Source organism: Heliangelus exortis, chromosome 11 (assembly GCF_036169615.1).
Source record: "Heliangelus exortis chromosome 11, bHelExo1.hap1, whole genome shotgun sequence".
In the NCBI taxonomy this organism is placed as follows: domain Eukaryota; kingdom Metazoa; phylum Chordata; class Aves; order Apodiformes; family Trochilidae; genus Heliangelus; species Heliangelus exortis.
Genome location: NC_092432.1, coordinates 14,577,369 through 14,601,098, shown reverse-complemented (window position 1 = coordinate 14,601,098; position 23,730 = coordinate 14,577,369). Strand labels below are relative to the sequence as shown.

Below are 23,730 nucleotides of genomic sequence, written 5' to 3'. Positions count from 1 at the left end.
TGCAGAGCCCTCCTGCCTTCCAGCTGATCCACACTCCCCCCCAGCTTAGTGTCATCTGCAAATTTGCTGATGATGGACTCAATCCCCTCATCTAAATCATCAATAAAGATATTAAACAGAACTGGGCCCAACACTGATCCCTGGGGGACACCACTAGCGACCGGCCGCCAACTGGATGCAGCCCTGTTCAGCACCACTCTCTGAGCCCGGCCCTCCAGCCAGTTCCTAACCCAGCACAGATGCCCCTGTCCAAGCTGTGGGCTGACAGCTTTTTCAGGAGAATGCTGTGGGAGACAGTGTCAAAGGCCTTGCTGAAGTCCAGGTAGATCACATCCACAGCCTTCCCCTCATCCACCAGGCGGGTCACCTGATCATAAAAGGAGATCAGGTTGGTCAGACAGGACCTGCCCTTCCTAAACCCATGCTGGCTGGGTTTTTTATTTTTTTTTAATAAAAAAAAATAAATAAAAAAAAATTAGGCAAGCAGGATTTTCTGCTTACCCAACTTGCCAGGACTGCACAGCCACAAAGAGAATCCAAAACAAAACATGATGAACAGAACTAGAGCCATTTGGCTTAGGTCACTCTTGCCTGAGATACATGTCCTTTTTTCCTTGCTGTGTCCTTCCAGCTCTTTTACTTTCTCAAAAAATACCTCACAGTCTTCTGTCTTATAGGGTCCAGTTTGGCCCCAGTTATAGGTCAGTTTTGAAGAGGGGAGATTTAGGCTAGGCATTTGGAAAAAATTCTTTCCTGTGAAGCTGGTGAGACACTGGCACATGTTGCCTATGGAAGCTGTGGCTGCTCCCTCCCTGGAAGTGTTCAAGGCCAGGCTGGATGGGGCTTGGAGCAACCTGGGCTAGTGGAAGGTGTCCCTCCCCATGCAGGGGGTTTGGAACTAGGTGATCTTCAATGTCCCTTCCAACCTAAACCATTCTGTGATTCTGTCTTTCCACAGGGATGCACTATCTTATTTATTTAAGTGTGTAGATAGGAAGTGGGACTTTTCCTGGAACTCTTTAATCTTGACAGAGTAGTAAGTATTCACGACTACAATTCTGTCTTGCAGAGTTTGTTGTCAGATTCCTCCTAACTGCAACCAAAGTGGGTGCACAGCTGGGCTGATGCTTTCTTGATCTCTGTTTTCTTTCACTTACAATAAAGATCTCATTTTACTGTTGCCTTGCTGATCTGCAAGGCCACCCTGGGTCCCAACTTGTGTTCTTTCCTTGTCATACAGATACAAATTGCACCATGGTGCCAAAGGCATTGGGGTGGGGAGGACAGTAACAGTGGCATTCCACAATTGCTCCTCACAGATCTGATCCCCTTCTTAGGAGACCCTATGTCCTTGAAATGCTGTTTAACTTTTCTTAAGAGATCATAATTACTGAACACTGCTGTGCTATTTAGAGAGGTCTTTGCTCTTATGATAGCAGTGACATGAACAGGAAAGCCATTGCTCTCCTGCCACTCAATATATTGGCAACAGATGATAACACCATCACCTCTGGGTTTGTATCACTGTGCTGTGCATTGAGGGATGACACCTGCCGTGGACCAGGTGCATCACATTGATGTATATGACTCTGTAACAGTTGTCTCTTTGGTAGAGATAACTAAAAGTTTGCAAATATTTGAAAAATATGGAGAAATCTGGAGTTTATACATCCTAATGGTCTCTCAATTGGTTCATTACCAGCAGATGGGCAGCACATACCTTTCCAGACCTCCGGAAGCAAGCAGGTGCCTGCAGCACACTATTAGAGCAAACTGGAATTTCATTTTAGGTTTATTCCCCCAGCTCTTGTTAGCAGACTAATGAGTTTGTGATTATGATCTGCCAGAGCAGATCTTTCTTGAAGATGTCTCTGCACCTGCCTGCAGAAAGTCATTGGGCACTACATAGCCTCCTGCATGTCCTATGAGCGTGGCCTCAGTGGCAGTGATACCCCAAATAACCTGCATGGGAAATCCTCTTGGGGTGAAGGATCACCACTCTCCTCGTTTTATAAAAGGGTCAAAGGAAAAATTCCTGAAGCCTGGCCTGGGAAGTGAACATAAGCTCCTGCTCAGATGGATTCAAGTTTAGGTCCTGTTCACAGCATTTGCTGAACAGGATGTCAGGCACCAGCCAGCCCTGCCTGAAGTCTGGGCAGAACCTGGTCTTGCCTCTGTCTCCCTGGTACTCTCCTACCTGCTACCCATGAGCAGCACAGTGCTCTTAACTGTTACTCACTACCCTGCAAAGAAAACTTTCTATTTCAGTTAAAACATTGAAAGCTGATGGGAAGCTGACAGTCCATGGTTAAACCACACTCAAACGCCAACTGGGAAGTGGGTGGAAATTAATCTTTTGTCAAATAGTTAAAGTCCACTTTCTCCAAATTATTAGTTCACAACTTATCCCTTCATGAATTTCACAGCCTGAAAACAAAGCCAGTCTTGCCTCCCTTATTTGTTAGTACTACCACAAAGACCACAAGAGCTCACTCAGTTGTTCCTCATGTGATGAAACCATGGTGGCAAAAGGAAAAGCCTGTCTTGAGGTTTGATTTACTTGAGGTTCTGCCCCACATCTGTTTTTCTATAGTTACACCCAAATATCTGGTTCTGCCTTTTGTTTGGAGATGATTTACAGAGCTGAGGCCCCAGCCATCAAGGAGCAGCCAGCAGCCCCACCACAGGGTGCTGGTCACTTGCCCAGCAGTCAAGGCATAACCCAGTTTTATTTTCAGACTGAATTTACCTCAGTTTGTATTAAATGCCAGGTGTCTGTTTGATATCTCCACTGCGGTGGCAACTCTCAGATCACATTTGGTTTCCCATGGCCAAGATCCAAGGGGTGACGGATGGCTGGATAGGTGCCCAGCTGAAAGCTCAAGAGCCTGACAGCAAGAAGCACCTCAGCACCTGTGTCTCCAGCTGAACTTAGAGACAGTAAAGCGACCTGCCACTGAAAACCATATTGTCCTCAGGCTCCTGCTTCTCATCTGGTAGCATGGCCTTAGGCTCATCTACATTGATAATCTCTAAGTCTGGTAATCAGGTGCTTAGTGTGTGTCTGTGTCCTTCCCCAGCTGACTACCTCGAGCAGCTGCCCAGACTCTTCTTTCTCACCTTCACCTGCCAGCTAAGTGCTAAATTGGAGCAGTCTCCAAAGAGTTATCAGCTCCTTTCCTGTAAGGGAACTCTGTCTGGGAAAGGTTTCCTCACACACCTCCTTATTTGGCACCTCAGGACCTCACTTAAAGTAAAAACCATGCTCAGTAACACCTCCTCTCCAGTGCAGAACACAAGACAGTCACAGCATGTCAGACTACAGACCCATTCAGCCCATTACCTCATCTCTGACAGCAGCGAGCACTGTGATGTCTGGGAAAGAGACCAAACCATTCTTTCACTGGTTCCCCCTAGACACGGAGTGCTTCAAAGCCCTCTACTGCACTGCCCTAGAGCATCTCCGCTCAAGGTTGAAGTGTTTCAGTTCATTCAACTTCTTGTACAGAAGCTGGCCTAGATCGACAGGCATCCCTGTTGCTCTTCTCTGGACATTTTTTTTATACCATACAGTTTCTGAGGCCTATGAGCAACCAAAACTGCTCTTGTAAACCTGTGCTTGGCTAAAGAGAGTGTTCTGTCAAAGAGATCTTAGCAGGTTGCCTTCTCAGGAGCAAGACACTGAAAAGTCTAAACTTTTCCTTCGGGGACAAATGACCTCCTTTAGACAGCAGATGGAGTAATCACTCACTGTTCAAGTCCTCTGAATGCCTGATAATTCAGCTAGAGGCAAAGTGGGGAAGAATAAAGTGATGTGACACTGTCTTGGCCACTACTGAGAGGAAAATTTCACAGTAATTATTTCTACCTCTGCTGCTTTCTGGATTTCAGAAAAGGGAGGGTTTGCTTTCCTCTATACTTCTGTAAAGATGAAGGAGGTCCATCATGGAGCAGCTTTTAGTGACTTCTCTCATCTCTTTACCCCATTTGGCTATGGGACCTCATCTTCCAGAGCACCGCACTGTGGGCCACCAAAAGGAAGTTGTGGGGCCTGGTCTGGTTTGGGCCACAAAGCAAAATCCCTTGGAATCTACCTGGTTTTCAGTTCAGTCTCTTCTGGTAAACTACCACTCCCTGTCACACACATGGCCTAGCCTAGAGGAAATACATCCTCGCAAGCCTTACAGGTGCCTACAAAGAACAAAGGAATTTCAGCCTCACAGAGCCTCAGCAACAGCTATTCACCCAAGGAGGTTAAAACAGTCCTCAAATAATATTTGTAACGTGAGAGATTATGCTCTGGATTTCTACAATTTCCAGTGGTTTATATTTCTATTCCAGAGCGTAAGATACTCACTTTGAAATCTTGTTCAAGCCCTTCCCCATACAGTCAGTTTCACTAACCCCCTGCTTCTGCCTCTCCTCTTTGTTTTACAAAACATTCTCTGAGTATTCTGCCTGCAAATTACTTTACAGCCACATTTCTTCTAGAGAAGTTTCTACTTCTCTGCTCATTGCCTACTTGTAGAAGGGGTTACAGACCTCTTCTGCCAATTGAGACAAATCTGGTTCCATGTGCAGTGAGAATTACTATCATAGGCTTCATTTTATACCTTCGTTTTATACTCCCTGCCTTAGGCCTCCTGTCATTCACACAGGAGGGAAATACCAGGGACAACTTTGTCAAAGCAAGTTCTGTGGCTAAAACACTTGAAGATAGATCTATGGAAGACATCTCTGCTAGGCACCACTTGCTTGGGTTAATATACAACCTGGGGATGTCTGTGAATAGTTTACAATATTAACTATGAAATACACAAATAGTTTGGGCAGTCTCACCAGTAAAATCATGAAACAATTGCCTCTCAGTAAACCAAAACACAGATTTATTGCAAAATTTGATTCAGGGCTTCAGTTATCATGTTAAAATCTGCCTACCTGAAAATATTGCATAAGGTGCATCCCATCTGTCAGCAGACTGGCCACCCATAAGAAAGCAGAACCCCATACACAATTGCTACAGCCTTGAGCTCCAGTATGTTGAGTAGCAGCACAGCCTGCACTTGCCTGACTTGGAGACGCTAAAAAAGTAAGAGATGAGGCTCAGGAGGGTGGAGCAAAGGTGGCCCTGGGGCTTTCCTGATCTATCAGGAACTGTGTGGCAATGCCTCACCCAGGGACACGCTGTGAGGCAGGATCTACCAGGGTGAGCAGCACAGAGCTGATGTAACCATGGCCTGGTGTTGTCCATGCCCAATGCAATTCTTGCAGAGTTTTGTGTGTGGGATTGGCATGACAAAATGGCAGCTGAGCCAGCAGGAAAGATCCTGTGCCCAAGATCCAACCTGTGGCTATTCCAGACATGCATAGGATACACAGTGATTAAGAGTGAATTTTTGCTAGTAAAACCATGTGGCTCTCAGCCAGAGATTCTTCTGCCTTTTCTCTCCCTCATGCTCACTGGAGTCTGTCCTAAAGCTCTCCTGCCCATTGGCAAGGTACCTTCAACACGCCCCATGTACAGAGCTGCACAGACACAGACCTAAAGGACAGCAAAATCTTCTGGCTTCTCTAGCCTAGTCAATTCAGGCTCACCTAAATCCCTCTTCCGCAGATATCTGCCACAGAAAGGGTTTAAATTACAGCCCAAAGGGCTGCAAACCAGTCAGAGATCCTGGCTTTATAGTTTTCTTAAACAGCCACAGAAGTGTTGCACTTTTGACATACAATTTTGATGATGGGGTCTTACTACACCAATCTGTTAATTTAAGATATATGCTGATATGGTAGTGATGACATTTTAGCAACACCCTTTGTATCACAGTAGTGAGGTCACACTTGATGGACACGAAACACTTAAAAGCACACTGAGTGCCAATGACACTGCACTGCTCTTCATGTGAATGGAAATTATGACCTATATCATTCAGAAGCCAAACCATGTATTATGAGATGCAATCTACAGAATGTTCACCAATGAGTATGTAAATTGGATGAATTTAGGGGACTAAAGAGTATTTTGAGAGTTTTGTTTTCAGAGTTCCTTTCTAAAGATAAGACTGGCATTGGGACAGTTGTCATTCATCTTCTATCTTGTCAAAGAAGGTAAGAACACAGACAAAAACTTAAGGTGCTGTTCTGTCCATATACACCACACATGTAACATAGAGAACCATCCTTTCTTCTGGACAATAAACAGTACCCCCTGTAATACAACCAACAACTCACACATGCCTGTTTTCACATCCAAACCTGACAGATAAATAGGGGTCACCTCAGACAGGTGACTGAGTTGCAGTTGATGCAGCTGCACTTTAGACTCACAGTGGAAAAATGCCAAAATTTTCTCGCTTCTTTCTTGACAATAATTTCCCCAACCCATCTTCTTCCCACAAAGTTTTTAGTTTATCGATCCCTGTTGATCTGAGCCATTTGCTCCAGAAAGAAGGCAACTGCTCTCGAGCTCAGGCAGCCACTGCCACAAACTTTTAATTGCTGAGGGTGTTCCCTAGCACATATGGTGGCTCATGCTTGCTCCAGTTCCTGTGTATTCTCCTGAAAGCCAGGCTGATCACCACAGGACGCAGGCCATCAGTGGTTGAAAATCCAGCAATTTGGCTCAAATCAAAAGAAACACATAGCTTGGGATCTGGATGTTCCCAGCTCCAGCCCTGGTGTCTCAGACAGGATGGAAGCCGTTCCACCCCCTAGTGCTGACTGCTGAGTTCTCAAATAAATGGATAGTGGCAAGGCCCCCAGGGAAGGCAGATTTATAACCGTGAGGCAGGGCAGGAGGGAGGAGAGGTTCTCTGCACAGAAACGCTCACCCCTGCAACAGCACAGCTCTCCAGTGTGGTGGTTCAGTTTCTGCATAATATCCAAACTGGCACCTGACAGCTTTATACGAGGTGGTTTCATCCAAACTCTAATTCTGGGTACAGACTACGCTGCTACTAATTAAGTAATTTAATCTGGGACTTGCATCTTTCCTGTGCGATCCTGCTTCTGAAGCACTGCAGTACTGGGGAGTGGTTTGCAACTGCCAAGACATGAAAGTGTGTTTGGTATTAACACATCACTAGATAATTAGGGGACTTAGCAGGGGTCTGAGTATTCACATGTTCTTTTTCCTTGGTTGCTGACAGAGCTAGATGAAACCCCCTAGAAGCCCGTTAGGTGACAAGTGAAAATGAGTTCTGTGGCCAAAACTAAGCAATTTGGAATGACACAGAAGAGAAATGGCATTTTCGCGCTCAAAAAGGGCCCAGAATTGGAACAGCAGGAGGTGTTACAGATCAGGATTGAGACACGCTGGCCAAGCTGAGTGGGTGTCTTACAGAGCAGAGCAACAGAGTATGCTGAAGTCCAGGATTGAGATATGTTGGCAGAGCTTGGATGGGGAATGTTGCCCAGTTTCTGAGAACAACACATAGCCTGTATTTTAATTAGAGTTCCTCTGCTCATCTGCATGGCTCAGCACAAAGTTTCATCTGCTGAATTTTCCAGGCCTTTATTAGGATCTATACAAAAAGCCTACGTTCCACTTTTCCCTACTCCTCCCCCAGTGAAAACATGCCAGTAGCACCCACTCACACCCATGTATTCTGCTGCTGGCTCTCACTAAATGCCACAGGTAGAGCAGCAGAAATGTACATGCTCATTTCATGTAAACACAGGGTTCCCACTGTAAACACTTCCCAATTCAGATTAAACCAGGCCTGTAATCAAAGCCAGGAGGGTGGGGGACTTCAGGTTTGATAGCAAAGAAGTCATGATGACTGGCACGATGACCAGTGAGTTGGACACACAAAACCTAGCTAACTGACTTGATGAAGCCTGTGGAATGCAGAGAGGAGCAGCAGCACAATGATGCTGTGGGATAGGACAGGAGGTAATAGGATGCCAAGGCAAATGCTGCCCCAAGTACTGCCTCATGTTTATTAGGTACAGCCGCAGATTCCAACCCAGGCATGAAAGATACGCATGACTGATCCCAGCATCAACAAAGGAATTCATGGTTTGGAAAAAACTCTTCCCCTTTGCCCACTGTGCACAGGCCTACAGTTTAAGCTGTCCAAACTAGGTCAAAGGGAATGAATTCACTTGAGTATGTAAATTCAAGTTAACAAAGACTAAAGACAATAGCTTTAAGGCTGTGAGCTCAAACTATGAAAAAGAAACCAAAAATCTGAAGCTTTGGCTTTTACCCCTCCCAGCTATTTCCTCCTCTTGCCCATCTCCATCCCCTTGCCTCTCACCTCCCTTCCTGCCTGAGAAGAATCAACCAAACCATGATATTTCTCACAACTCAGCCTGAGGTTAAAATAGCAAACTTAGAAAGGTCATTAAAAAGCTCATGCACAAAGGTTTGAGAGTTCCGAGTGGCTGCTGAGAGTATGTGCTACATGTGCAACTCTCCAGAGCTGATTTTTAAACAAGAAAACACGTTTTCTCTGCCTCCTGAGGACAAACTCCCTTTTTATTCTTTCGCCTTTTCTTCTGTTTGCTAAAACGAACAAGTTCTCTTTCCAGTAACCTTGCACTTGTCAAATCTGCTTTCTCCCTACCACCCTCCAAGTCACAAACAGCTCATACCATGAAGCAGTGTCAAGAAAAGGATTTCCCATACAAAGAGCTGCAGAGGAGCAGGGAGAAGAACCAAAAGAAAATTGTTGACATTGTTTTAATTCTTTCTGCTCTAAAATCCACTAACTCTTCTCTTCTCTTCTAATAAAATTATTTCTACAAAAACTCTTTAAATCAGTGACATATCTTTGCAATGACACACAGCATTGAAACAGAAGTAATCAGCTCAATTGTTCCATAATTAACCAGGTTAATTGTTTAACTCAGCCTTTTACCCAGCCAGAGTCAAATCCCATGAATTCAACAGCCCTGTGTCCCTCTCTGTTACCTGTGACCAAAATTTGTGGGGCACCAGGTGGCTCACGGGAAGGAAACAAGGAGCCAAATTTCAATTATCCCCTGACAGCTTCACCTTTTGCTTGAGCCAAATCTTCAGTGGCTTAAAACAAATGTTGACCAAGAAATCACCGTTTAGCTCTGCAAATGAACAGGATCTCTAAGAGAACCTCTTCTCTTTTTCCAAACCTATTACTGTTGTTGGCAGGAATAAAGATGATAAAACAAATCCTTCAGTTGCCTTTGCAGTCCCATTCAAGTCACTAACAAAACTGCTTGTGGAGATTGAACACCAGCAATTTACAGAGACCAAACAATGGCCATTCCTCCTAAGCAGCTTCACTCCTGTTCATGTGGAAACTGTACCTGTTCTTGGAGTAAAAAAATACAACTTTGCTTTCAGGGCAACACCACCAAACACTGCATTAGCATCATATAAAAAAACTCACCACCCAAAATGGAATCCCAGATTAATTCCCTGAAGTACTGCTATTTTAGATGGGTTATCTGCTTGCAGAGTAATCCTCTGATGAAACAGAACTAATAATGGGGTCCCAGAGCTGTGACAATGCTATGGGTTGTGGCTGCCTTATGGGCATGTCTAATTATGATGTTCTGTGACAAGGCTATAAATACAGAGGCCCCCACCGGTGCAGACCTGATTGCAGTGAGCAGTGAGGGGCTCAGGAAGGTATTTGCTCTGTTCTCACACAGCCCAGCATTGCCTGCTTAATCCTGGGGGCTGTTTGTATCTGCCCATATCCCAAGCAAGCAAGATTTCATCACATAGAGAATGACAAAAAACCCAAAATGACAAAACCCAGAATGACTAAACCTTAACCAACAGAAGGACAAAGACCTTAACAGACCAACTCTGGTGGGCTGAACATAGGTCTGAGAGGAGACGAAGATAATCACTCTTTCACATGGCATTTAATAGGGTGAGTACTTCAGGAGAATGGTGTGAAGGCTTTCTTGAAGTACAGGGAAGGCAGCTAGCCCTACAGCTTGTTTTTAGGACTCTATTCTAAAAGATCATTATCATAGCACTTTAGCCTCTCAAAACCAATTGGAGCCTCTGCAGACCACCTGATGCCAGGCAGACTCGTTCTCACCCTTTCCTTCCCTCATAATTTCAGCCCCAGTCTTCTGTCCTGCCCACCTTTGCACACTCAGTCTTCATTTGCTCCTAAAACAATTTTACAGAAACAAGCCAAGCGACTGCAATTAAAAAAATAAAGTATGATGCAGAATCAGAAAGATTCTTAAGCAAGGCAACCTGATGGACAGCCAAATGACCACTCAGGGCCAGTCAATAAATACATGGTAAGGTCTACTGTAGATGAGCTGTTGCCTGAATACCAACCCTTGCAGCCTAAAAGGAAAAATCAAAGACTTCTGCTACCCCACCTCCTTTACTGCTTTGTCAGTCAAAAGGGGTGACAATTGCTCACAATACAGAACTGAATACAAAAATTATCAGCTGCCTCAGCCAACGCACTGTGGTGCACAGTTGTCAAACTCATGCAAATTTCATCGTAAGTCTCAGAGCTAACATTGCTATGATTTCTAAAGAAGCCCAGAAAAATTGCCTTTCATTAAAATGGGAAACCTCCCTTATGACTTGCCACAACACCTCTGTGATGGTACGAAACAGATAACAAAGAACGCCCTCTCCCACGGCTCCCAGCAGAGGCTGCCTCAGGAGGAGAGATCTGATGGAGTAACTCACCCTGGAGATGGAAAGAAGGAGGCCAAGACCAGACACTGTGCTACAAAGAGCATACGCTAGGGCCAGTGATTAGCTTCAGGTCAGTGACTGGCTTGCTGGACACAAGCTTATAGGAGAAAAGCACAGGAGATAGGGGACACCAGTGACACACGAGAATGGAAATACAACACACAGACAGACAAAGGTGCTGGACAACAAAGGACAGGGGAACAGGGCCACCATGATGAAGAACCCAAGGGGAAGGAAGGTGATGCAGTACCACATACGTTCCCATAGCATTCTCCTGAAAAAGCTGTCAGCCCATGGACCAGACAGAAGCACTCTGTGCTGGGTTAGGAACTGCTGGAGGGCCATCAGAGTGTGGTGGTGAACGATGTCGCATCCACTTGGTGGCCATGGTGTCCCCCAGGGATCAGTGCTGGGCCCAGTTCTGTTTAATATCTTTATTGATGATTTAGATGAGAGGATTGAATCCACAATTAGCAAATTCTCAGATCACAGTAAGTTGGGATGGAATGTGGATCAGCTGGAAGGCAGAAGGGCTCTGCAGAGGGACCTGGACAGACTGGAGAGTTGGGCTGATTCCAACGGGATGAGGTTCAACAATCCAAATGCCAGGTCCTGCACTTTGGCCACAACAACCCCATGGGGAGCTCCAGGCTGGGCACAGAGTGGCACAAAGGGATCTGGGAGTTTGGATTGACAGGAAGCTGAACATGAGCCAGCAGTGTGCCCAGGTAGCCAAGAAGGCCAATGGCATCCTGGCCTGTATCAGGAACAGTGTGGCCAGCAGGTCCAGGGAAGGGATTCTGCCCCTGTGCTCAGCTCTGGTGAGGCCACAGCTTGAGTCCTGTGTCCAGTTCTTGGCCCCTCAGTTCACGAAGGAGATTGAGGTACTGGAGCAGGTCCAGAGAAGAGCAAGGAGGCTGTGAAGGGATCCAGCACAAGTCCTGTGAAGAAGGGCTGAGGGAGCTGGGGGTGTTCAGGCTGGAGGAGGCTCAGAGGAGACCTCATCACTCTCTACAACTCCCTCAAAGGAGGTTGGAGCCAGGGGGTGGTCAGTCTCTTCTCCCAAGTAGCTACCAGTAAGACAAGAGGGTGAGGACTTCAGCTCTGCCAGGGGACGTTTAGCAATATTCTTTACACAGCAGGTAATCAGGCATTGGATTGGGCTGCCCAGGGAGGTGGTGGATTCTCTGTCCCTGGAGGCTTTTAAGAAGAGACTGAATGTGGCACTCAGTGCCATGGTCTGCAAACCACAGTGGTAATGGATCAAGGGTTGGACTTGATGATCTCAGAGGTGCTTTCCAACCCACCTGATTCCACGATTCTTGAAGTGGTGCTGAAATGTTCCTTCTTAGCCTTTAAGACTGATTTGCCCCTTGTTGGATGTTGCTTTAGAACCCAACTCCACTCTCAGCCACTGGAAGCCAAAAGCTGGATAGTAACAAAGCACCAGATCCACTTCCAAAACCCAACAGAAACCTGTCAGCAGTGTGTAGCAGTTTGGACCTGATGATCTCAAAGGTCCTTTCCAACCTGGCCGAATCTATGATGTACAGAGAAACATGCAGGCAAGAAGCTCACAGATAGATCTCAACTCAGTGCTGGCTGCTAACACAGTGAGGGCCAGGCCCCAAGGCAGCCCCAGTCTGCACAGCAGCAGTGCAGCACTCACTGCAGGTTCCTTCTCCCAGCGCTGGCTCTCCCCCCGTCCCGGAGACTCCGGAACCAGCTTCTTTCAGGAGGAAATATCCCCAGGAGGCCCTGGGGCACGGTGCTTCCCCTGAGGGAGCCGCCCCGTTCCGCCATTTCCCTTCACGACGCGCCGCCGGCCTCGTGCTGCCTTCGCCACAAGCCCTATTCTGGTAGCACGGATACGCCGGCGGTGCGGCCGTACCTTCCACAGGTACGCAAGTTACGCTGGGGCCCTTCGCGTAGGACTCGCCTCTATTCCCGAAACGCCTTTACGACATCTGGCGGCCGACGGAGGCGGGGCCCTACGGAGGCGGCGTAAGGAGGCCCCCGCTGCTCGCGTCCCGCCTCCGACGTGGCGGGGGAGGCGGAGCCGGAGCCGGAGCTGGAGCCGGAGCCGGGGTGGCGCGGCGGGGAGCGGAGCGGCCGCGCCGCGATGTGGCAGAGATCGGTGTGCGTGGGCCTCCTGGCCCTAGCGCTGGGCTACCTCTGTCTCCTGGGCCCCGAGCTGCCTCACTCGGCGCTGCAGCACCTCTCCGCCTCGCTGCTGGGGGGGCTGCGCCGCGCCCGCTCCCTGGAGGGCCGCATGGTGGCTGCCTGGCAGGCGGCCATCGTCCGCCCGGCGCGCGGGTGGGCGCGCGTCGCCGTCGGGTAGGTGCCGGCAGCGCGCGGCGGGGGGGGAGAGCGCAGCGATCGGCGGGGGTGGGGCGGGAGGCGACAGCGAGAGGGAACCGCATCGGTGTCTGTACGGGGATGAGCTGCCCGGAGGAGCAGTCCCGCCTCTCCATCGGCCTCGGAGCCAGCTCCCTGAATTACTTCGAGGCTCAAAGCATCTTCCTGAGCTGCTGCGGGTTCGGGTCAGCACAGAGCCGAGCGGAGGCCTCGGCTCTCCTTGTGCCTGCTGGCAGGAGGTCGTGAAGTAAGAAGTGGTGCCGAGCTGCCAGGGCTTAGGCCAGGATGCTCGCTGGAGCTCCTGCCCGTCCCTTTGAGCTCTGGGAACTGTCATGGCCTGCCGGCTTCCAGGCAAGGGCATTTCCCCCCGGCAAGTCTGGGCAGCTGCCCTCTGCTTAACCAGAAGGAATTAATGATACAGAAAAGTCACGTATTGGCGATTCACCTGTACTCCACGTTTGAGACTCAGTTGGCAACCTGATTCTGGAGACCTTATCCCTGCCTGTAAAATGTACAAAACATTTTTTAAAATATATATTAAAAAATATTTTAAAAATTATATGCAGTCAGGGGGGACCTGGAGCTGGTGGCCCATCCCCAGGAAGGTGCCAAGTGGGAGCAGTGTCTGGCAATAAATAGGTACAAGAGATGAATTAATGAAGGGGGGAAGTGAGTGAAGCCCTCACCACTCAGGAGGAGTAACCGAGTCAAGGCAGAGGTGCAAAGGAGAAAGATAGGGAAGAGGAGATGTTGAGTACATCTGTGCATGCACAGGGAATTCCAACACCCTTTCTCTTTTTAAACATGAAAGAGGGCAAGGGGAAAGTTCAAGAAAATCACATTGATCTTAAATGCTGGTTTTAAGTCTGACCGTTAACCTTGCCATTATATATAGCACTTGACTCACTTTATTTTAAATACAAGGACGTGCCAGGATAACTTGACTTTGACAAGAATATTCGGCCTTCGTGTATTTGAAGTTTTTCACCTCAATGGCTGAGTAGCCCGTGTTAGATGGAGTCTGCCTTGCTATCTCATCGGGGCTGATGCAGACTTTCTCCCATGAATATATGACAAAAAGGGTTTTACAGTGTCCTGAAATTAAATGTTTTCTCATTTGGTCCTCTCTTTTGCTATTCCTTCACTGGCAAAGAGCGAGGTATCTTCAGTTTGTTCCTTGGTTTCTTCGCTTGAAAGCAACTAATATATATATATATATATAAAAATTATATACACACACCTAACTCAAAGTTCAGCAGCAAATGCAGTTCATTAGCAGCACATCCCTGCTGCTAAGGGAGTTTATTAAAAGCATGAAGTGTGTTAGCAGAAGAGTGGCAGGGAGGGAGAAGACAGGCAGTTGGCAGATGATTAGAGGTGTCTCACTTGAAAGAACTGTGACTTGGTTTCTGTCCTCTTACACCTTTTCATGATTGATTAAGATATGAAATTGCTGACCTTTGGCCACTGTGAGTTTGGGATTTAAATGCTGCTTGAGCTTACTGTTTCTCTGGTTTTCTTTTCTCTGCTGTGGGAGGAGATTTTTCTGTCCTTAGTGTATGAGATGGTGTGCAATGCAGAGCACTGCTGAGCTGTTTGCCTTGTGTACTGAAAAGCCTCAGGGTTTTTAATGACCTCTATTTTGTACGATGCTGCCTTCATGTGTGGCAGCCCTAATCATGCATGAAAGGTCACAGACAAGGAGGAACACTAAATAGTCCATTTCACACCGACATGTGAGCAGGCATTGGCATTCTCTGTGTTGTGTGGTCAGACACAGAGCAAGTTAGGGGTCCTGCTAATATTTGGATTGACTGGAAGACTGAACTGTAGGTTAGACTTCACATGAAGCCTAGATCTGCTGAAATGATTCTTATCACTTCCTAACTACTGTAGGGCTTTTTTTTTCCTGTTTCCACTGTTTGAGATGTACTTTTGCATGTACCTTTTAAACCTGAAAAAAACATTCTTTATTTTAAGACTGTAAAGTGTTATTCTTACTGTGCCTGTTCTTTTTAGAGAACTCCTGGGACAGCACACAAAGTGCAGCACTTTCTGCAGTGCAGGCAACCACACGTTTCACTTTGGACCACATAGCTCACATGCTCTTGTTTTCACTCAGCAGAAAGTTTGAAGTCCCTCTGTCCTCCACAACGCTGGAGCACAAGAAAACCATGTCCAAAGGGGGGAAGGCTTTAGTAGAGAATTTCAGGAAATTCATATGCCTCTGTGGTTTTGGTTTTTTTTTTGGTTTTGTGTTTTGCCCCTTAACATGAGGGCTGAGAACAGCCAATGTCACTGGCTGGGGAATGATCTCATTGTGTTGGCTCACGGGTGCCTGGTTTTCCCAGTATGCATTTTCCTCTTCCAGTGTCAACGCCTGCGTAGACGTGGTTCTGTCCGGTGTGAAGTTGTTAGAGGCACTCGGTCTTGAACCTGGAGACAGAAAAAATCATGCAGTTTTGAACTCCAAGCAGGATCTGAAAGAAGCATTTGCTCACTTCATGGAAAAAGGAGCAGCTGCAGAGCGCTTCTTCAGCGACGCGGAGTCTTTCCATCACATTGCACAGACGGCCTCCGAGTTCCCCGGTGCACAGGTATGGCTCCCACTTGCAGAGAATCCTTGGGAAGCACGTTTCTTGTCTTCCTCATGGCTGGTGACTTCCATTCTCTGCCTAGTGAGAGTACAAGTCTTCCAGGAACGAAAGCGAGGCAGTAGCTTGACTGCATTAATGTCTTTCTGCAAATCTCTGCACCTGCTGGGAATGGCAGGGTTGTGGAAGGTCTGACCCTTGTTCTCATTCCTAAAACTAAAATGTCAGCCCAGGATGCCTCTGGAAGATGGTTATATGGGAGGCAGATGGGGCTGATGCTGTAAAAGAGGCTCTAACATCTAGTAATGAGGCAGGAAGTAAGGAAATGGATCCAAGCATTAGGAGTTGTAAACACTTGGATCAGCTTCACCTACTTAACACAGGATTTAAATTCACTCTAGGAGTGATGAAAAGAAAGAAATACTTTTTTTCTAAAGCCTCCCTTTCCTAAAGTAAAATTTTGTTGCTCTAATTGATACTGGGTCTTCTGAATCCATCACGATGCCTTGGTTGGCAGCTAGCTCATTTCTACAAACTGCTGAGTGCCACCTTCTATGTGGTTTGCCTTTTGAAAATGAGGAAAAGCTCTAAATGCCTTTTATTGGTCAAGACTCTCCTGTGCTGTGTTGTTTCTCATCACATTTGCAAGGTTTGCATTCTGGAATCTGCTGATCATTCACTGTATCCTTCTGCAGCCTGTTTTCTGTCACCTCTGAGTGATCCTATGGCACCCTATATTCTTTGGTTTCAAAGCTCAGAGGAAGTATTACTGCAATTTTTGATTGCCTGTCAGTATTGCTAAAAAAAGCCACCTGTTACAAACAGGAAAGGAAAGTTGCACATAAGTAGGTGATGTTTTACGTTATGAATTCTTTTGTTTCTACAGGGTTGTGAGGTACCAAAAGGTGAGTATTTAGATTTAAAACTCAGAGAACTTAGCTGTAATGCTCAGCCTGTTCTAAAAAGCTAAAATCTCTAGCCTGTACTGAGGACTAAGCATCAAGAAAGCTATGAAAGCAAGGGGGTGCCCATACTTGCCTCTGTTTGTTTTACAGCTTTACGTGGGAGGAAATGCAGCTCTCATTGGTCAGAAGCTTGCAATGAATCCAGAACTGAAGGTACACTTGCTAAAAATGTCATGCTGCTTGCTTCTCACTGAGACTAAAATTACTTCCCTGTAGATTTTGGGGATCTTGTGGCTACCTCTTAGGTTATGGTGGAACATATGACTGGCCTTCCAAGTTGAAAAGCATTGCAGAATTTTTAAAATGTAATTTATTTTTTTTTAATTAATTGTCTACCTGATGCTTAAATGCTCTGAAACACTAGCAAGGAATAGGGCAGAGGATCCTCTATTATATTTTCTTGTTTTCTAGGTCCTTCTTTGTGGCCCAGTTGGCCCAAAACTCCATGAACTACTTGATGACAATGTGGTTGTGCCACCTGAATCCATGCAGGAAAGGGATGAATTCCATCTTATCTTGGAGTATCAAGCAGGTACCTTGCCAGAGGCTGGATCTGAGATGGGAACCCTGAACATCACTAAGACACTAGTCCTGTTTCTAAAATTGCTGGTTTTGTTTTGTTTTTTATCAGTTAATTCCAGAAGAACTGTCTAAGTTATCAGTACTGTAAGCAAACTTGATAGGTCTAATTCTACAGCTATATGAACACTTAAATAGTCATGTAATTTTCCCTGAAAACAGAAAGATACCATTCAATACCTGCAGATGAAACTCAGGGTAACCCTAAAGTAAGGGCTAAAACAAATCTGTATTTTCTTGCTGTTTTCAACCTGAATTGTTTTCACAGGTCCTGTCAATACATAGTCAATACTTGACCGTAAGATGTAAAAGGAGGCAGCACTGATGGTTGCTAATGCTGTTTCAGTGGCTTTTCCATAAATGCTGATCATATTCTCCAGAGTGTAACCAGTGAACAGTCTGGGAGAGCTGACTGTTCTAGCTAACACCTAGGCTGGTTCAAAAGTGGAGACTCTGCTTATAATAGCCTCAAAAACTCTCATGTCTCGAGAGCTTTATGTTCAATATGCCCCTTGTGGCCCACATTTATTTATTCCCTTACATTACTTTATGTCCAATTACTGTAACTGGCAGAAGGAGCTGCCTGCTGCCTGCTCAGAGATGTGGGCAGACAAGGAGAGCAGGCAGAGGACTGGCCAGTTGGGCTGCAGCTTGCATCATTTGTATGTTCTCTAAGGTCGCTGTCATTGCCCTGTTCTCTTATGGCTCAGTATCCCAGAGATGGAGCACATTTAATTTGTGATATTATCCAGGAATAAATCCGATTACACATCCAGCCCTGAAGCAACTTCTGTTCCTGCAAATCATTTCTAAGAGGTGCATGGTCAGGAACAGTAAGAGCCATGAGACTTTTCAGGGTGTACCTCCATGATACAGCTTGAGTCACACTAAACATGGGGTTCTTGCCAGAAGGGGAGAAGGTCTTCCCTCTCTTTACATATCCTGCACAGTCCAAATGTTTTGCTTGAGCTGGCTGTGACATCACCTAATTGCATGATAAACTAATACAACTGATTAAAACATCACAAAGCTTGCAAAAGCAATCAAGTGAGTATTGAATTTTCTTCTGATCAGACAAACATCTAAATGAGGCAGAGGCAGTGAGTGAAGGGAATAAGTAAGAAAAAGAATAAGGCTTCTCTTGTGGCTGTCAGTTGCTGCTAATTGGACACAGGCACAGTGTGAAATCATGCCTTCAGATTCCAGCAGGATATCCCAAAATGACCAGAGAATCATGGAATGGTTTTGGTTGGAAAAGATCTTTAAGATCATCCAGTCCAAATGTTAACCCAGCACTGCCAAAGCCACCACTAAACAATGTTCCTCAGCACCACATCTAGACAGCTTTTAAATCCCTCCAGGGTTGATAACCCCACCCCTTGCCCTGGGCAGCTTGTCCCAGGGCCTGACCACACTTCTGGGGAAGAAATTGTTCCTAATATCCAATCTCAACCTCCCTTGTCACAACTGGAGTCCATTTCCTCTTGTTCTATCACTTGTCACCTGGGAGAAGAGACAGACGCCCACCTTGTGACAACCTCCTTCCAGGTAGTTGTAGAGTGATGACCTCCAGAGGTGGCTTGATTTGATTCTCTTTGGAGTTCACTTGCTTCTCTTTGCTTCACCCTAGGTGAAGAGTGGGGACAAGTGAGAGCACCCACTGCCAACCGCTTTATCTTCTCCCATGACCTATCAAATGGAGCCTTAAATATGCTGGAAGTGTTTGTGTCCAGCTTGGATGAATTTCAGCCAGATCTTGTGGTACTTTCGGGACTTCACATGATGGAAGGCCAGAGCAAGGAGATGCGGCAGAGACGACTTATGGAGGTGAGATACTTGAATACCAGCACCTCCTTCATTTCCATTCCAACAAATGCTTCATGGCAAAGTCTTGGTTTCCCAGGTCTGAACTTGTAATTAGGCTGGGTCTCCAGATCTCCCACTGTCTTGTCACTGTTGAATGCTAAAGGAAGAATGTGAGCTGTAGGAATGACAGAAGTCTAATCCTCTGACACTGATGTTTCTTAGAATCAATGGGCTGTCTGGAGAGAGATGGCATGGTCTGCTTGTCTGGTTGGAGCACGTTGACATACTTACTGGAGCTTATCTGGGAGATAAATTACCATTTTTCTATTCCAGATACTAAGGTGCTCAAGGTTATAATAAAGACTTGCAATCTTTAAGCAGCATCTGTTAGATAATCCAAGAGGCAGCTTTCTCATGTGACCTCAAAGCAGCTACACCACATTTTCTTTTTACTTGCAGATCATTGCCTGCCTTGCAGCTGAGTGCCCTTCCTGATGCAATGCACCAGCCTTTTGGTTTGGTTTGTTTTTTTTCTATGTTCCACAATCAGCTGTTCTACAGTCGCTTCAGATTTGTGAGGTTTCTGAATTAGTCCATTAGAAAAGTGCTGAGTTGGGTACCAGTGAGAGTTAGATACAGTTTTCCTGCTCTGGGATTCTGGAAAAAAAGTTTTTTTTATTTCTTTCCCTTAGCAGTATATTCTGCCACTTGTCAGACATCTCGTTTGCAATTGTGTGTAAATCCAGACACAAGAAGATGAAAGGATGTCTGTCTCTGAGAAAAAAACCCTTTGTTCTTTCTGTTTCCTAACAAATCTGTGGTTTAAGGTGTTGGGTTTTTGTTTTTTTTTCTTTTCCTGTACTCCTGTAGGCTGTGGCTTCCATCTCGGATATCCCTACTGACATTCCCATACACCTGGAGCTGGCCAGTATGACCGATCAAGATTTTATGAGCAACATTATGCATCAGGTAATGAAAATTAAAGGATATGCTCTTTTAATCAGCTTCCTTTCCTTCAGTATCACAATGACTGGGAGATGAATATAGAAATGAAAATTTAAATTCGGGCTAAATAAATAAACATAATGAATTGAGAATATGGGTTTAGTGTACTGCATTCTGAATGCTTTGATTTTCTGTACCAAGCTTACTGGAGTCTGTTCTTTCCAGCAAAAAGAACTGCAATGACTTAGGGCTTAGCAGAGAACAGACTTGTTTTCTTTAGCTCAGAGAGAATAAACCTTTCAGAAAGGTTTCTCTGGGATGTTTCACTTAAGAGGTATCTTAAAATGCTCATCAGATCATTTTTGGCAAGGAGTAAGAATTTTTGCAGATCTGAGTTTATTCAGCCACTCTATTCAGTAAAAATACCATGCAGCACAGCTGGATATAAAGATTCTCCAATATAAAGATTTTTTTGCAGTCACAGGGATAAGGTGACCCAGGAGAATGCTAGCAGCTCCACAGATACAAGTAACTTTGGCTAGTTTGGATTTAGCAGGCTTACACATTTCTAGTAAAAGCAGGATTTGAATTTGCGGTGAGTTTATAATTTTGATGTTTCATTACTCTTTACTGTCAAAGTGTGTGTCTAGAAAATAAATTGCACAAAACAATCACACACCCTTGGAATGAAATATTTTCTTGGCTGAGTAATTCCTGCAAAGTTGTAGAATGGGGGAGGCTGTGCAGAGACCTCAGGCTGCATCTCTCCTGGAAACTGTGCTCCCTTCTGCTGGGCGCTGTGTCAGCAGAGGCAGTAATGCAGTACTGTGAAAACAGTCCCCTGAACAAGGAAGACTGATTGTCCCTCTGAAGGAAAACCAGTTGTTCCTGTGTTCCTGTTAGCAGGTCTTTCCCCTGGTAAACTCCATTGGGCTGAATGAACAGGAGCTGCTGTTCCTCACACACTCTGCCTCTGGTCCCCACGCCTCCCTTACCTCCTGGAGCGGCGTTCCCGACGTGGGTGTTGTCAGCGACATCCTCTTCTGGATCCTGAAGGAGCACGGGAAGACAGCAGAGAAGGCCTCTGATCTCACACGGATCCACTTCCACACCCTGGCCTATCACATCCTGGTCACAGTGGATGGCTATTGGGGCAACCAGGTTGCTGCTGTGGCAGCTGGAGCCAGAGTAGCAGGGACTCAGGCCTGTGCCACCGAAACCATCGATGCCAACAAAGTCTTTCTTAAAGCTCCTTTGGAGTTTGTGACCTCCCAGATTGAGACACCTTCCAAAATCTCTTTAAATCCAGATGAGCCAGTGGTGCACTGGCACAGAGAAGGCATCTCGTTCCATTTCACTCCTGTTTTGGTGTGTAAAGATCCTGTCCGGACCGTGGGCCTTGGGGATGCTATTTCAGCTGAAGGACTGCTATACTCAGAAGTATATCCGCAGTAGAAGACCAAGACCTTCCTTCTTCTCCGAAGAACCGTGGTGTCCTCGTAAGGATTTGAGGCATGGGTGAAAAGGAATAGGAACAGAATTGGGGTGTCATGTGTTTTCTGGACAGAACTGAAAAAGAGCCAAAGAATAATTCCAGGTATAAACTGTCCGATACATTCCAGTCACTTGACAGTGACTCGAAGGCTTCACATGTAGGTGCAGACATTTTACTATTTAATGTGAAAATTGGCGTTGTCTTAACCTTGTGGGGAGGGAAATGAATCTCAAAAATCCTGGTTTGGCTTCGGTTTGCTGTTTGTAACTCCAAATGGGTCTGGTCTGTTACTGCTGGGAAGGATGGCAACTGGGAGATTGCTGCAAGCGGGCCCCAGGGAGAGCACAGCAGTGCTGAGGCTGCCCTTGCCTTGGAGAAATGAAAAATAAAAGGCTCTTGCGTTATCTCCTCACAGCACATTGCTATATGGCAAGAGCAAACCCTCTGCTTGCTTGGTGTGATATGAAATCTTTTGCTGATGAAATTACCTCTCACCCTTGGTGTCCCCAGCCCTGGGAGGAGCCAGGGTCCTGCAATGTGACACACACCGTACCCACTCCTTCAATGCACAAAGAAAACTTGACTCCAGGCTGCCTACGTTCTTGTGGGTATCTTGTCTCTGTGACTAAGAGTATTCAGCTGAGCCCTCGTGCTTAGTTTTTCGGCAAGTAGAGGTGAAGATGATCAGGCTTTGTATTTGGGGAGATGGCTTTACTTTCTTACCAGGGAAATAGCACCACGTTACCCGTGCTTGCTGTACACCAACTCACCAGAGTTCAGGGCTCACAGCTGGTGTTCTTGGCTAATACGGAGCTTCTTGTATTTGACATAAAAGCTACTGAGTGCTGGAGTCTGATTTTTTTTTTTTTTCTTCCTGTTTGAGAAGGGCTGTGCAGTTTTCTTCTGTGCCCTTCACCTAGGAGGGTTAATATACCAGGGATGGCCCTTCTGGTAGCTCAAAAGCTGTGACTCTTTTCCAGGTAAAACTAAGTGAGGAGGGATTTTTAAGCTTTGATTTTGGTTTTCTTCCTTTGACTAGGTCCTGTAGTTTCTTTGCTCTGGGCAGCCTTTGAAATTAAAAACTTAGAACTGTGTGTCCTTAATAAACACTGTGCTTATTTTATTTTCCTCTTCATAGTTGAGCACTATGCATTACGTAGCACCAGCATTTATATTTTCTTTGTCTCTTTTCAGCATGGTTTTGTCCCATCCGCTTTCAGAAACTTCAGGCATATTTGCATAACTACCATACAAAATTTTTCAGTATAAGTGGATTAAATGCAATCATCACCTCTGTGCAAGCCTATGCTGGACCAGAGTTCGTAGGAAGTGGCTTTAGGTCAGTCTGCATCTGAACGGATGGGAGGAAGGTCCCTATTACTTGTGCTGGAGTGATCTGTCTCAGTAATGCTGTCAGATTGCTGTCAGTGATGGTCTCCCATTGGAAAATGCCATCGTGAATGCTCTGTGAGGTTCAAAATTGACAGCTGCTGTAACTTGTACCAGCTGAGCACACAATGCTGTCTGTCAATGTATATTTAACTTCTGCTTTCCCTCTGAGCAAAGTCTTCTGTGCTGTACCAGAGAAACACAGTCAGAGCCATGCTTTCCTGCAGCTTACCCCATTCTGATCTGTGGAGTTCTCAGCATTTTACCTCAGTGTGAGGTCTTCTGGGACTGAAAGTATTTCTATGATATTGGGTTGGTTTTTTAATTATTATTATTACTACTGGTGTATTGTAGCATGGAACTTGGAGTTCTGGTTTAGTCTTCCTACAGAAAAAAAAAAATAAAACTCTCCTTTCTTCCCTCTAAAAGGTCTGAAGCCATTAGGAAGGTTATTTTGCAGCCTTTGATTGCAGCCTTCTGGCACACCACCCCGAGGCCCACCAAAGGCCACACACATCCTGCCAGCTGGAGAACTAATCCTTTGCTTACCCTGGGTCCCACTTTCCTGACACTGGGCCAAGCTCTGGATTCTTGAGTTGGAAACAAAACAAAACTAAATACACACAAGCTGTCAGCAGCCACGGGTCCTGCTGCTGTATTTCACTTCACTCTTCCAAAAACCTTTGCAGGGATGTGACGCTGATTGGACTGGCATCAGCATTCCCTTACAGCCATTTAAGATCCCATAACTGCACCAACAGAGCTTGTCCTAGGGTAGTTTATGCTGGGATTTAACAGGAGTATTACAGGTCTGAATTTATTTTTTTTTTAATTATTTTGACTAAATAAATGCTGGAAACAAGCATGAAAAAGCCCTTTATAGCTTAGAATTCACCTGGGCCTAACAGCTAAACTCTTATTAACTTCTTCCTGCTG

General features: G+C 45.8%; 1 protein-coding gene and 1 long non-coding RNA gene across 4 annotated transcripts in view; one reads left to right on the top strand and one right to left on the bottom strand.

Moving 5' to 3' along the window:
* LOC139801074 (uncharacterized) overlaps positions 1-12,668 on the bottom strand; it is a 50,206-nt gene extending 37,538 nt beyond the window's left edge. The window contains exon 1 of one of the 2 annotated variants that reach the window (XR_011728049.1): positions 10,914-12,668. This is a non-coding gene — a long non-coding RNA (uncharacterized lncRNA). The remainder of the gene's footprint in view (positions 1-10,913) is intronic. The other variant, XR_011728050.1, reaches the window with a different exon arrangement.
* Positions 12,669-12,703: 35 nt separating this feature from the next.
* ADPGK (ADP dependent glucokinase) lies at positions 12,704-22,528 on the top strand. Of its 2 annotated transcripts, none has more exons than XM_071754844.1 (7): positions 12,704-13,000; positions 15,393-15,618; positions 16,671-16,733; positions 16,992-17,112; positions 18,790-18,986; positions 19,836-19,934; positions 20,817-22,528. In XM_071754844.1, exons 1-7 carry the CDS (start codon positions 12,786-12,788, stop codon positions 21,363-21,365), a joined length of 1,470 nt encoding a protein of 489 aa, XP_071610945.1. In that variant the 5' UTR covers positions 12,704-12,785; the 3' UTR covers positions 21,366-22,528. The 2 variants fall into 2 exon arrangements, with proteins under 2 accessions (XP_071610945.1, XP_071610944.1); XM_071754843.1 differs by having other exon boundaries at positions 20,814-22,528.
* Positions 22,529-23,730: the final 1,202 nt, after the last annotated feature.